Source organism: Protomyctophum parallelum, assembly GCF_964188405.1.
Source record: "Protomyctophum parallelum genome assembly, chromosome: 8".
Classification (NCBI taxonomy): Eukaryota; Metazoa; Chordata; class Actinopteri; order Myctophiformes; family Myctophidae; genus Protomyctophum; species Protomyctophum parallelum.
In genome coordinates this window covers 5772344-5785836 of record NC_139703.1, presented here as the reverse complement: position 1 = coordinate 5785836, position 13493 = coordinate 5772344, and the positions used below count along the sequence as shown (strand labels likewise).

General features: G+C 44.4%; 1 protein-coding gene across 1 annotated transcript in view; it reads left to right on the top strand.

Moving 5' to 3' along the window:
* Window positions 1-13493, top strand: part of slc2a9l2 (solute carrier family 2 member 9, like 2) — a 214672-nt gene that overhangs the window by 124282 nt on the left and 76897 nt on the right. The window contains exons 11-12 of the mRNA XM_083770450.1: window positions 5640-5741; window positions 6615-6690. Coding sequence (XP_083626576.1) covers window positions 5640-5741; window positions 6615-6690 — 178 coding nt within the window. The remainder of the gene's footprint in view (window positions 1-5639; window positions 5742-6614; window positions 6691-13493) is intronic.

Here is a 13493-nt window from a genome sequence, read left to right as displayed (position 1 = left end):
ATATGACATACACTCTCCATTCAATTGTGTAGGACAAAAATATCCGATTTGCTCGTACACGTAAATTTGTGTAAGACAGAAATCGACACTAATAGCTGAATATATATAGGAGGGGCTATAGCTCCCTTAAAAAAAGAAGTCTGAAAATAGTAGATCTACAAGCTCATAACACGTCTTCAGCACGCACTACATTCCGCTGTTGTTGTCTGAGGCACAGATCTGAAACAGTGGGCGGAAATTAGTGGGCGGGGTCAGGGTATGATGACCGGATCACCTTGACAACAAAACCAAACGGAAGCTAAAAAGCGGAAATAAAGCGATGGAATGGGAAAAGCTTGTTTTGATTGTTGGGATCGGGCTGCAATAACTGCAAATTCTTGTCAGTGTTGGGGTTCCCACCTGCTCTGCTGTACTACGAAATCTTATGTACAAATTCATGTGTAGGGTATCTGAGTCAGTAAATGACATCATTAATGTCATCACTAACACAATACGTAGTTCTGTCAGGTTCTCCTCCAGACTATGGAACCATTGGCGAACTTGTCTGTATGTTCGAAACTGAATATGATTGAACTCTTTATTGTAAATTTCTTTCTACTTTTTTTATTATTCTTTTTATCTATTGTGTTGTTGTACTGTACTGTGATATGGATTCCCCTGAGTCTGCAATAAAGAATCAATCAATTAGTACAGCGGATATTTATTTTGTTGAGTACCTTGTCAAGAATTTGCACCCTCAGGACTGGCCTTTGAGTCGAGCGTGCCTTTCCTTTGAAGTGGGAAGCTATTATAGGACCCAGTCTTGTTAATAAAAATGAATGCCCTATTTCACAGGTTCTCAACGTGGGGTTCGTGGGCCATGCGGTGGTCCCCGAACCCGATTGGGAAACGGTGCCCTATTGAATACATTGTTGTATGATGGTCGCACAAAATAATTCTGAACTTGTTCTAGTCCTCTCCTCCACATTTTTTTGAGTGCTCGGATCTCCTCTTCTCTTTTTAAGCAAAATGTGATTTCTTTATAGTACAACACTGTCAAAATCCTCATTCAAACCTGAAGGTTGTACAGACGTTCTAGGGTATGGATCACCTTGTTTGTTTGACAGTTTGACAGTTTGACAGTGATGATATACAGTGCGGGGGTCAGGCATCCATATTTAATATCTCCCCTATATTCTGTTCAAAAGAAGTCTCCACCACGGGTATATCCAAGCAGACACCTGTGAAACATGGGACCTCTCCGCAAACCTGGTTGCAAATCCCACCGGTTATGCTGTCTGGAGAGGGCAGCGTGGATATACTTTGATGCTGGTGGGGGAGATAAGCCCTGGAGCTTTAGCCTGGGACTTTAGCTTGGGGCTCTACAGTCTCTGTCTGGGCTTGGAGGTGTGGCAGCCAGGGCCCATCAGACTCACTCACCGGCTGCAGCCGAAAATACTAATATACAGTAGGCTTTGTATAAAGTTGCCTTCGCGGTATAGGGGCGGAAAGCTTGTACTATGCGGTGGTGGACAAAGTACTCTTTTTACTTAGGTAAAAATATTAATATTGTCATGTAGAAATCTTCACACTTGGGTGTGCTCTGCTTGCTTGAACCCGCCTCCCGCCCCGCCTCCTGCTCTCACTGATTGGACGGGCAGGATAGCCTAAATTGAAATTGGATGCTACCCTCAGAACACTAACAGGGGAAAGTGGCGGAAGTGGGGTTATCGCGCAACCGTTATGACTGTCCCCACTCCCACTTTGCATTGCTATGTTTTCGCCCATTACATCTCTAATATTAATCACACGTCAATAGCCACTACCTCCATAACGCACTTCAGCGTTGCGCCACGCTATTGAGCACTATTGACATTGCTCCCTACTATCTCTGCCATATTTATGTTCTTTGGCTCATTTCGGGCTTGGAGGGCATTCGGGTCTGCAGTCGAACAACCGCGGCCCGCTCCGGAAGGCAACGGGCATTAGCCGATCACGTGACACAGTGCAATGCATGCTGGGTTACAGGTGCACGACGGGATTTTATTTTATTTATTTATTTTTCTGCTTATTTATAATTTTTCCTAGACTGGAGCGCGACATTTCTATTAGGCAACATCTTCAAGATAAGCCTTGGACTGGAGCTTCAGGCTGAGACTTAAGCTCGGGGCACTGTCTGGGAGGCACAGTGGGCACATTTTAATTCCATCTCGGTTCCCACTCACTCACGCTCCGCTGCAGCCAAGAATACTTCTAAAGGAAATGTATAAACAGTGGTGTAAAGTAACTAAGTACATGTACTCAAGTACTGCACTTAAGTATAATTTTAAGGATGTACATTACAAAATACTACACTAACATCTCGGAGGCAAATACTGTATTGTCCTTTTTACTCCACTACAATTACTTGACATTATATGACATTATATTATTACAAAACACACATTACCCACTTCAGCTCTATGTGGAAATGTAAAGATATCGTCGTCACTGTGTATGGGTGGAATAGGAATAGCCTCATAGGCCTACTACTGTTTGTCCAAAAGTGCTACTTTTCAAGAAATGGAAAACATAACCATTGTTCCTCCATCCAATGTACAGTAGTTACTAGTTATTATTTAATCGCAATATTACATGTGTGTATGTGTGTGTGTGTGTGTGTGTGTGTGTGTGTGTGTGTGCGCGTGACGTGTGTGTGTGCGTGACGTGTGTGTGTGTGTGTGTGTGTGTGTGTGTGTGTGTGTGTGTGTGTGTGTGTTTGCGCGCTCTATATATAACTCATATATATTCTCTCCATACAAGATGATGACCTACATACAGTAGCATCCTCAACCACACGTCTCCGCTTCAGTTCAGCAGCATATCCAGGTGCTGTAATGTGAAGGTTTAGTCAAACGGAATGTGCTGTATGTACAGTATATTTGTTCCATTAATATTGTACACTGTACTTTGTTGCACAACAAACAGCGGAAGTAGTTGTGAGCTTGCAGAGCTGAAATGTTTTTATTTAAAAAAATATATACTGTATACTCCAGTCGGAAACAATGCAAATAGGGAATCCGTCCGTCCGTCCATCCGTCCTTTATGCCCATGGAGTGTCCATGATGGAGATATGTTTGTCCATGTCAGTTTAATCCCATAAATAAGGCCCAAGTATTTGCCCATACTTGGCGGTTGGCGGTTCTGGACAACCGGATCTCCATATATGGGCAATGGCATAATTGCCAGATTGGCGGTTCTAGACAACTGCCAGACCGATTCAATGCCGGAAACACCATCATGCATACATCAGGTCCTCGCCCTCGTGCACTCGCCGAGTTTGTCGGAATGATGCTTTCCGAGATACGTGAACTACAACCGCACACACATGCAGAGACTTAGCATTTATAGTAAGATCAAATAAAAATAAACATATTTATATGAATTTGGATAATTTGTGACCATTTTCACCTAGAATGACATGACAAGGCAGGTTGAAAGTGGCTAAGTCTGGGTGTAAAAAAATCCCAAAACATAATAGTTTCATTCTTCCCTTTGACCTGAAAATTATTTTACATGTTCAGGGCTTAATACCTTTCTGGATCACTAGTCAATGTGCCTGATTATAAAATTTCCAGGCATCCTACTCAATATTATTAGTAAAAACTATAAATAACAGCAGTAGGCTATAAATGACGATGAGAGATTTCAAACAGATGCAGATATGAGGTGTAACGACATAGTAACTGCATCGAAAAATCTATTTTAATTTCAAGAATCGCAGTATATTGAAATGTAAACAGCAGCATTTTCTATTTGTATCGTATCGTTTTGCAATGCAAATAATACATTGTTTCAATAATACTGCGTTGTATTTAGCATTTTAAGAAGAAAAAGGAAAAAAAATGTTTAATTGCTTTTCCATTTTAAATCGCTACACTTGATCTATCAATAAATGTGTGTATACTCTGTGTTCATGTCGAGAGAGAGAGAGAGAGAGAGAGAGAGAGAGAGAGAGGGGGGGGGGGGTGGGGGTGTTTGGTTTGGTATATGGGGAGAGAGAATTTGATCAATCACCCAGCAAACTGGCTACTGTAGTAATTTGACAGCGCTACCTGGCACAATTATTATACCCACGTTTGCCAGGGTGGTGGGTGTTAATTGGATGCCTTGGGCATGTTGTAAAATGTGTCTGTAATGTCACACTGGATCACACACTGCTTTACAGCAAAACCCTTGGTCTAGTTCATTTAACTGACAGGGTAGAGAATGGAACCCTATGGTCAATGTGGGTCCATTTGTTCATTCTGAAGCCCAGTCCACAGTGATTCACTAGTTGTCTCCGCCAGACGATAGCATGGTGGTTTCACCCCTGTCCGTCCGTCTGTTAACAGCTAATCTCTGGCACCGTTGGCTTGGAAGCTACCCTTCTCACATAATCACATTTGCCTATAGCGCCACTAGCAGGTGGATTTTTGCAAAAAAAAATTTTGGAACAAAATTCCTCAATCATGAATTTGAATGTCCAATTGCCGTCTAAGGCGTAATAAGAAATGGCACCATTTTCACTTTGGCCTATTATGGGGTATGGCCACAATAACCTACCTGACCTGGCGGAGACCTGTGCTCCGAGGAGCACTCTTTCTAGTTGCAACTTAAACCATTTGCTTCAAAATCCCCCAAAACACATGCAACGGGTGGATTCAGACCACTCCTTGCGTCGTAAATCATCGTGTGGGCTAGGCGGCGTGCGAGTAAAATGAACACTCTAATGTACACTGTAGCAGTGGTTCTCCACCTGTCTCTGTAGCCCCCAGATTGAGTTTTGTTTACAAAACTTACATACTTATTGTAGTGTGTATACAGGGCATCTAGCACATTTCTAAAGTGACAATATGACTTTTAAAATCTTTTTAATAGAAAATAAATAAATAAATACAAATAATACGGCCATTACTACATCAAAGCCTTCAAAGGTCATCACAGAACGTGTAAAAACGCTCAAATGTGAGCATGGAGGTCTGCTTGCTGTATACTTTCACAACATTCATCTGTGGAACCGAATCAAACTAAATGTAAAGCCTCAACTGCTACAATTGTGCATGTCAGGGTGGAGGAGTCCCCAGTTCACATTCTGATAATTATGGGGGGGTCACGACCTGACTCTCACCTATGGTTATGAAGTGTGGGTCATGACCGAAAGAATAAGGTCGCGAATGCAAGCGGCCGAAATGAGTTTTCTTCGACGGGTGGCTGGCATCTCCCTTAGAGATAGGGTGAGAAGTTCAGTCACACGAGAGAGACTCAGAGTAGAACCGCTGCACCTTCGCCTGGAAAGGAGCCAGCTGAGGTGGTTTGGGCATCTGGTTAGGATGCCTCTCGGGCGCCTCCCTAGGGAGGTCCTCGACGCACATCCCACTGGGAGGAGACCCCGGGGCAGACCAAGGCGCAGTTAAAGGAAACACATCGACTCACTGGTCTTGGGACGTCTCGGAATCCCCCAGGAGGAAGTCACTAATGTTGCTCTGGAGAGGGAAGTCTGGAGCACTCTGGTGGAGCTGTTGCCCCCGCGACCTGACTACGGATAAGCGGTTGACGATGGATGATTGGATCGACCTGAGAACCACAGCCTGAGAACTACTACTTACTACTGTACTGCTGTGGTCTGTCCTCTCCCACAGGGTCTGGTGATTGAGCGGATCGGTCGGAGGCCCCTACTCATATTTGGTTTCAGCGCCATGTCCGTGTGCTTCGCCCTTCTCACCGTGTTCCTCAATTTCCAGGTGATTTCCATAAACATCTACAGCATATGGCAGTGCACATTACCGAAATTATCTCCACTTACACACTGACTGTTCGTACCGGCAACACAACCATCTCCCCTTACAGCAGAGTCCATAAAGTGGGGGGCAGAAAAGCCTTACGCTTTGCTCATGTAATGATAATTCATTCATTGAGCTTGTCCCTACGCTTAATGCTCCTTTAAGCAATGCCCTCTCACTTCCTTGCTTGGGACAAGAATAGCAATCCGAGCGCGATGACCCGTGCGTTTATTGCCAGTCTCCCGTTTTCCGTGTAGAGGCCATCAGTCTAAATGCTAAATGCATCGTTCATTACTGTGCACAGAACACAGTGTCTCATCTGTTACTTTCTAAGGTTTATGATATTTCATTTCTTTGTATGCAGACAAATTCTGCCATGAAATATGTACCGTACATAACAAGTACAATACATCCCTTATAAGTGTATGGCAAACGCTGAGAGTGTGAAAATGGACACGTACATTTGTACGGGATAAAGCTGCATTATGTAACGTGCGGTTTTGTGCGCTGGTACTGCATTTATTTATTTTTTACCATTGAGCTAATGGAGCCTGTCTGCTTGCTCAATGGATAAATTGAATCTTGACCTAGACCAGAGACATGACCTGGCACAATCTGCATGTCTCCATATAATAGAAGACAAAATTCAACCACCCCCAATTGCATGTGAATTAACATACTCTGCCATACAGATTGGACAAAATTACATTCTATTCATTAAAAAAAGTTGCATATATATATATATATATGTATATAAAATGACGTCTCAGGATATTTCTGTAATGAGTCATTAACCACTATCATGACTGTCTGTCTGTTTGATTCTCATTACAGGACAGAGTATCGTGGATGCCCTACCTCAGTTACATTTGCATACTAGCTGTAATCGCCTCCTTCTGCTCTGGCCCAGGTAAGGCTACAGTACAGTACAGTACAGTACAGTACAGTACAGTACAGTACAGTACAGTACAGTACAGTACAGTACAGTACAGTACAGTACAGTACAGTACAGTACAGTACAGTACAATGAATTAGAACCATAGCTCTCTCTCTTCCACCGACGCCAGCAGGGTCCGGGCAGGAACCCTCGGGGTTCACTGAGGGGGTGGACCCTAGCATTGATCTACATTCTACAGGCTCTATATACTGTGGTCGCTGATTTCCCTCCCTCCCTCCCTCCCCCTCCCTCCCTCCCTCCCTCCCTCCCTCCCTCCCTCCCTCCCTCCCTCCCTCCCTCCCTCCCACTCCCTCCCCCACACTCCCTCTCTCTCTCTCTCTCTCTCTCTCTCTCTCTCTCTCTCTCTCTCTCTCTCTCTCTCTCTCTCTGTCTCTCGTTTTTCACCTTTGTCTTAAGTGACGCCAATACTGCAGAAATAATGTAGTTAATTGAACAGTTTGGACTGTAGGCAGCTTCACCATCAATGCACATGCCCCCTCTCTTGACCCCAGTAAACACAGACACAATCGCACACTCGCTCCAAAGCTGTATTGATCCATCACACATGCACACCACACACATGCACGCACGCGCACACACACCAGTGTACGCATATGAAAGCTTTTCCCTGATAATCTCTTACACCTACACAGTTTTTATGAAGCATTGATAGAACAACAGTTTGTTCAAAGAAACCTAACAACTCTTTTTTTGTGAACATATATCAGTACCGGTCAAATGGCACTTTTACATTCACACTCTCTCTCTCTCTGTCTCTCTCTCTCTCTCTCTATCTCTATCTCTATCTCTATCTCTATCTCTATCTCTATCTCTATCTCTATCTCTATCTCTCTCTCTCTCTCTCTCTCTCTCTCTCTCTCTCTCTCTCTCTCCTCTCTCTCTCTCTCTCTCTCTCTCTCTCTCTCTCTCTCTCTCTCTCTCTCTCTCTCTCTCTCTCTCTCTCTCTCTCTCTCTCTCTCTCTCTCTCTCCACCACGCTCTTTTAACACAGAAATACTTTCCGAAGCTCTCAAAATAATGCACTGCCATTCTTATCAGATTATTATTATTGTCTGTAATCTCTGTATTTAACAGCTGCTGTATATCCACGGTGATTGATTGACTGATTTTATTTTTGTTGCTCATAAACTACAATCATTGTCGTCCAAATGAGAGAGTCTTGCAGGCAGATTCAGGATTCAGTTTGAAGTCGCTCTGCCCTCCATGCAAAAAATGCCAAATGATTTCCGTCAGTCTTTGCATAGCGCTTTGTTGGGATCTCGTGAGGCAAGCAATGAACTCCTCCTGCAGACAGTCATGCTTTTGATTTTTCATATCGTCTCTGTTGGGAGGAAAATCTCATATGCCCAAAACAGGATTAAAATTAGAAAAAAGTAGCAGCTCTATCTGGGCCATCATTTCACGGCTACAGGCCGTTTATTATGATTCGGGACAATTGCTCATAATTTGGGACTGTTCCGAATTATCCGGGGTGTGTCTGGACACCCTAGGTGTAATCAGCCAAGCAGTGAGTCTGTGACTAGAAGCAAAACAGCAGGAACCACACAGTCCACATTCTAATTAGACTATATTTAGTGTGTGCCACTACGATTGCACGTAGGGGACATTGTGTGAGTGCACGATGATGCTTGGTGGAGGCTGACTTTGAGTCTTCAAGGTTAGGCCATCGATGTCGCCACACATTTGCATTCCGTTTGAATAACGAGCTCCCCGGGGACGGTTAATCCTGGCACCCTGGCAAGGATCCACTTTGAGATGTCTCCCAAAGCTTGCAGCGGTGAACTGCAGTAGACAAATGGGGGTGGGGGGAGAGGGGAGGGGGGTATTTTGAGAAATCCTCACCTCCACACGCCACAATCCATAATAGGCACTGAGAGGATGCTCATTTATTTTTGTTTGTTCTCTTAACCCGAGACAGAATGATTATGTGCACATAAATCTTCACAGCAAAGTTGGGTCACTTTATGCCCCATGATACCTACAGTAAATGGATGATGCCTTTTTAGGCAGATCTTAGAACTGTCCTCTGAGGTACAACTCAAGTTGACATCAAAGGGGTGTCTACTATTACTAAATAATCCACTTGTAATAAGGTAAGGTTGTCCAAAAGGCAATTAAGCAAAAACAACAAATTACTGTGGCCTTCTGTTGTCCGCATGTTGAGAGGGAGCGTTAGCTATACGTTCGCTCTGGCAGAATGACTGCTATTAAGGGGTGGATTGGCTAAAGGATGTACCCGGCATATGGCCGGTGGACCAGTCTGGGCCAAATGTTAAATTAGTTGTCTGTTGGTTGTGTATCATTTATGTTGTACTGTAAATGTGGTGGTGTTAAGGGCTTATATTTATTAAGTATTTGTATATGGGCCTCCCTCAACCCGAAGAGTCAGTAGAGTATCTGCGCGCTGGTTGTGGTGGTCCAGTCTGGGCCAAATTCCGCGAAAATGTCCGGGCCGAATTTTTCATCTCAGTCCAGCCCTGCTGCTATTGATGCAGTGTTGAGCATGGTGGTGGTAACCACGGTGCAGCCCCTGAGCGTGGTGGTGGTAACCACGGTGCAGCCCCTGAGCGTGGAGCCCCTGAGCGTGGTGGTGGTAACCACGGTGCAGCCCCTGAGCGTGGAGCCCCTGAGCGTGGTGGTGGTAATCACGGTGCAGCCCCTGAGCGTGGTGGTGGTAACCACGGTGCAGCCCCTGAGCGTGGTGGTGGTAATCATGGTGCAGCCCCTGAGCGTGGTGGTGGTAACCACGGTGCAGCCCCTGAGCGTGGTGGTGGTAACCACGGTGCAGCCCCTGAGCGTGGTGGTGGTAACCACGGTGCAGCCCCTGAGCGTGGTGGTGGTAACCACGGTGCAGCCCCTGAGCGTGGTGGTGGTAACCACGGTGCAGCCCCTGAGCGCGGTGGTGGTAACCACGGTGCAGCCCCTGAGCGTGGAGCCCCTGAGCGTGGTGGTGGTAATCACGGTGCAGCCCCTGAGCGTGGTGGTGGTAACCACGGTGCAGCCCCTGCAGTCTCTGAGCTCAGCACAGGCTATGGGCCGCTGGTGAAAGAGGCACCATTTCCACAGCTGTTGGTGTGTACGAGAGTTAATGAAACATGCTGGGCTCCGTGAGGAATGAAAGGCCCTGTATTGATCAGAGAGGGAGGGCACACGACTAAGTGACTCAGGATAAGAAAGCAATTTTAATCAGCTGCTGCCTCTCTCTTTTCACCAGCAGCTAATGCATGTGTGGACACGCACATGCCTTTTATTTGGACGCTTGTGCATGCGCACGCACACACGCACGCACACACGCACGCACACACACACAAACACACACACACACACACACACACACACACACACACACACACACACACACACACACACACACACACACACACACACACACACACTTCATTCTGTTTTGATTATATACAAGGTGTGTCTGAGTCTTCAAACCAAAGGCACACCAATTCTGTTTTTAATAAGAGGACTTGCAAATGTGTACGCACGCACACACACAAACACAAACACACTCTTCTACTACATAGTCAACTATGTAGTAGAAGAGTGGCTATGTTGTTCTAGTCAACAAGGCCTGCTGCAGGCTAAGCACTGGACAAAGAGCCAGATCTCACCCAAACACGGTGAAATAGCACGGATTGGCAATTCTATACATACACATATTATTACATACTATATTACAATGCATATTGCACTACTGCTAATTTTGACCGCAACGGTGACATGGCTTTCACTACCGAACTTCGCAGCGTTCGACATGGCAACTCGTGAGTGGTGTGATTGGTGTCTCTCGTGGCTCAAGTTCGGTAGCCCCTCTCCGTCACGGTCTATGGGTAGGATTTCAATGTACTGTAATATGTACGGATTTTGGGGGTTTCTAGGCATGTAAGTACGGAATTAACAATCCATGCTATTCCATCGTGTTTGGGTGAGACCAGGTTGGCAGAAATGTGCATGACGGGCGCCCGCTGGCCAAGTGGTCCAGATGCATGCCACATAATTATAGGCTCTGGCCTGACGGCGCGTCGGCATGTTCGAGTCCCGTTCATGACGACCTTTGCTGCATGTCTCTCCCTTTCTCTCTCTCTCCCTCTTTCCTGTCTGTCTTCACTGTAACTCTCAATAAAGGCACAAAAGGCCAAAACAAAATGAGCATGACATTATTTCAATAAACTTAAAATACCGGGAAATGTTAGAGGGAGAAACAGTATCCAACTCAATCAACTTTAGTATTATCGCCATCACCTGGGCGTGGGAGTCATGTAACTTTTCCAACGTTAAGCTGTGCCTTGCAGTTTAAGTGCAGATTTCAGCTTCTGGGTATGTATCTGTTGCTGGTTCATATACCCACATGTTTATTTTTTTCCTTTTTTTTTAAGAAAGGTTCAGATGAGGATTAATCCTGCAACATCAAACACAACCAGATGGCAATTAATTCAAAGGATAGCAATCCACAATCCATTGTGTCTTCAGAGAAAAAAGTAGATGGGCCCAGACTGCTGGGCTAGCGGCCCAGGCACGTAGGCTCCATCACAGATGCCGGACGGGTGGTCATGATGGAATCAATTGTTGTAAAATTGTAAAACACAGAACACAAAGGGTTTAGTGTTCCGAACTCAGACTGAGTATTCAATGGTTTTATCATTTAAGAACTTTGCTGGGTTCAGAAAGCCCTGCCAAAGAAAAAGGCATTTGTTGAGGCCTCATTGTGTGTGATCAGGTGTGGCTATTCTTATGGAGTGATGGTGCGCCTGTGGCAGCCAGAAGTCGCCCCTGGGTGTGTGGCTATTCTGATGGTAGACTCCTTCCTGACCAGTGTTGGTGTCAAGTTTGGTGCAAGTTCGGAGCAACGGTGTGCGTCGCATGTCCGCATTACGTTTGTGGCATCCACCCACTCCCCGCCGTCGGTTGACACTCTATAGGCAGTTTTAATATAGAATGTGTCTTTACATTTGTTTAATATTCATTGACAAAACTGAACCCCACACACTGTCTTCACTTACAGCATCTATTCAATGCAAAACAAGTACACTTGTTCGATCTATTTGTCTATGCGTTGGCTGCCTATACTCCTACAGGTGCGTAGGAGTATAGGCAGCCAACGCATAGACAAATAGATCGAACAAGTACTGTCAAGTACTGTAGGTGTGCAAAAGGACTTGTTTTGCTACATACTCATTAGAAAACATAACAGTGTTGGTCAAAACTACAACACTAGTAGTAGAGGAGGCTGAACAAACAGTCAAAAAGGACACGCACGTATATACCTTTAGGCTGGGTGCTGGATCAAAATGAAGTCGTATAAGAAATAAAAAAATCGGCACACCAATTCAGGCTCCCAAGTTTCTTTACTTTTAATCAGGTAGGTCTGAGGAAGATTTTTTTATTTCTTATAATAATATGGTCAAAACTAACACTGACTTTAAGAGCCTTCTTCATGATAACATTCTAAATGCAGCACGTAAGTAATTACAGTTCCTGCTCAATACAAGCATTAAAATTCTGCTCAACGGCTCCCTTCGTCTTTGTTCTCATTGGCTGATTGTCCTCAGAGAGCACAACATCGTGGGGGTCAAGAGCGGAGGTCAAGGATTGGTTGAATGTTTCACAAACGAACAAAACGCTGATTAGCTGGTTTGTATGGCTAGGATGCTGTTCAAACGAGTTCCTGCTCTTTCCTGTGTTCTCAGCGGGGTTGTTGTCTTAACATAGGCATGTTAATTCATGATAAAAGCGGTGACGCAGCGGGGTGATATAGAGAGTAGAATCTCCTTTAACTCATGCCACCGTTTTACTAACTAATGACTATACCCAACAGACTCATTACAACGTTACCTTAAACCAATCCTAACGTCTGCTGCCTCTGCCGTGGTTCAAGGCTTTAGGCAAAAAGGTTGTATGATTTATCATTAATATTTCCATGTTTCCAGTTGCCAAGCATCTTATTATTCAGGGCCAAATCTCCCTTCCATTCGAAGGGGTCATTATGTGCTTTGGCCTGAGGAGAGCTGTCAGCACAGGTTACTGTGTACAGTAGGTACGCTTGCCGCATAAAAAAATTAAGAAAGACTCCTTGGACAGAAACCTAAGAAAATATAGTTTTTAAATTTTTTAAAGGACCACTTTTTTTCACCACTTTTCAACTTATCTTCATATAATAGGTCCTCACTAATAATCATGATAAAATGGCACAAATTTTTTGTCTGTGTCTCATAGGAGGGCTGTGGGCAGTTCAGAAAGATAAAGATTTTTATTATCGTGAGAACGATATTTTCGCATTGCAACTTTTCAGGACTAGAAAGCCTGCAGTTTCTATTAGCTTGGATTCCCCATCGATGATGTCACTGGAGGACAGGTTTCTGAACTGCCCACAGCCCTTCTATGAGACACGGACAGAGTAGGGAAAAAATGGTGTAATTGTATCATGATTATTAGTGATTTATTATTAGTGATTATTAGGACCTAATATATGAAGATAGGTTGAAAGTCAGAGACAAACAAGTTGCTCTTAACGATTGCTAACTTTTAATGAGCAGAGAGCACTTTATTATGAGCAGCAACATTTTTTTATACATTTTATATTTTATTACATGGCTTGGTTGAATGCTTGATTCTGATTGGTCAATCCCTAGGATCACCTGCTGTGCCCCGCTTGATTTACTGCTGTTTCCAACATGAAAACCATGTAAACACACACGCAATGTAATTTACAGGCAGCTAAACAATGCTCTCATAAATGTTTTTGAAAAC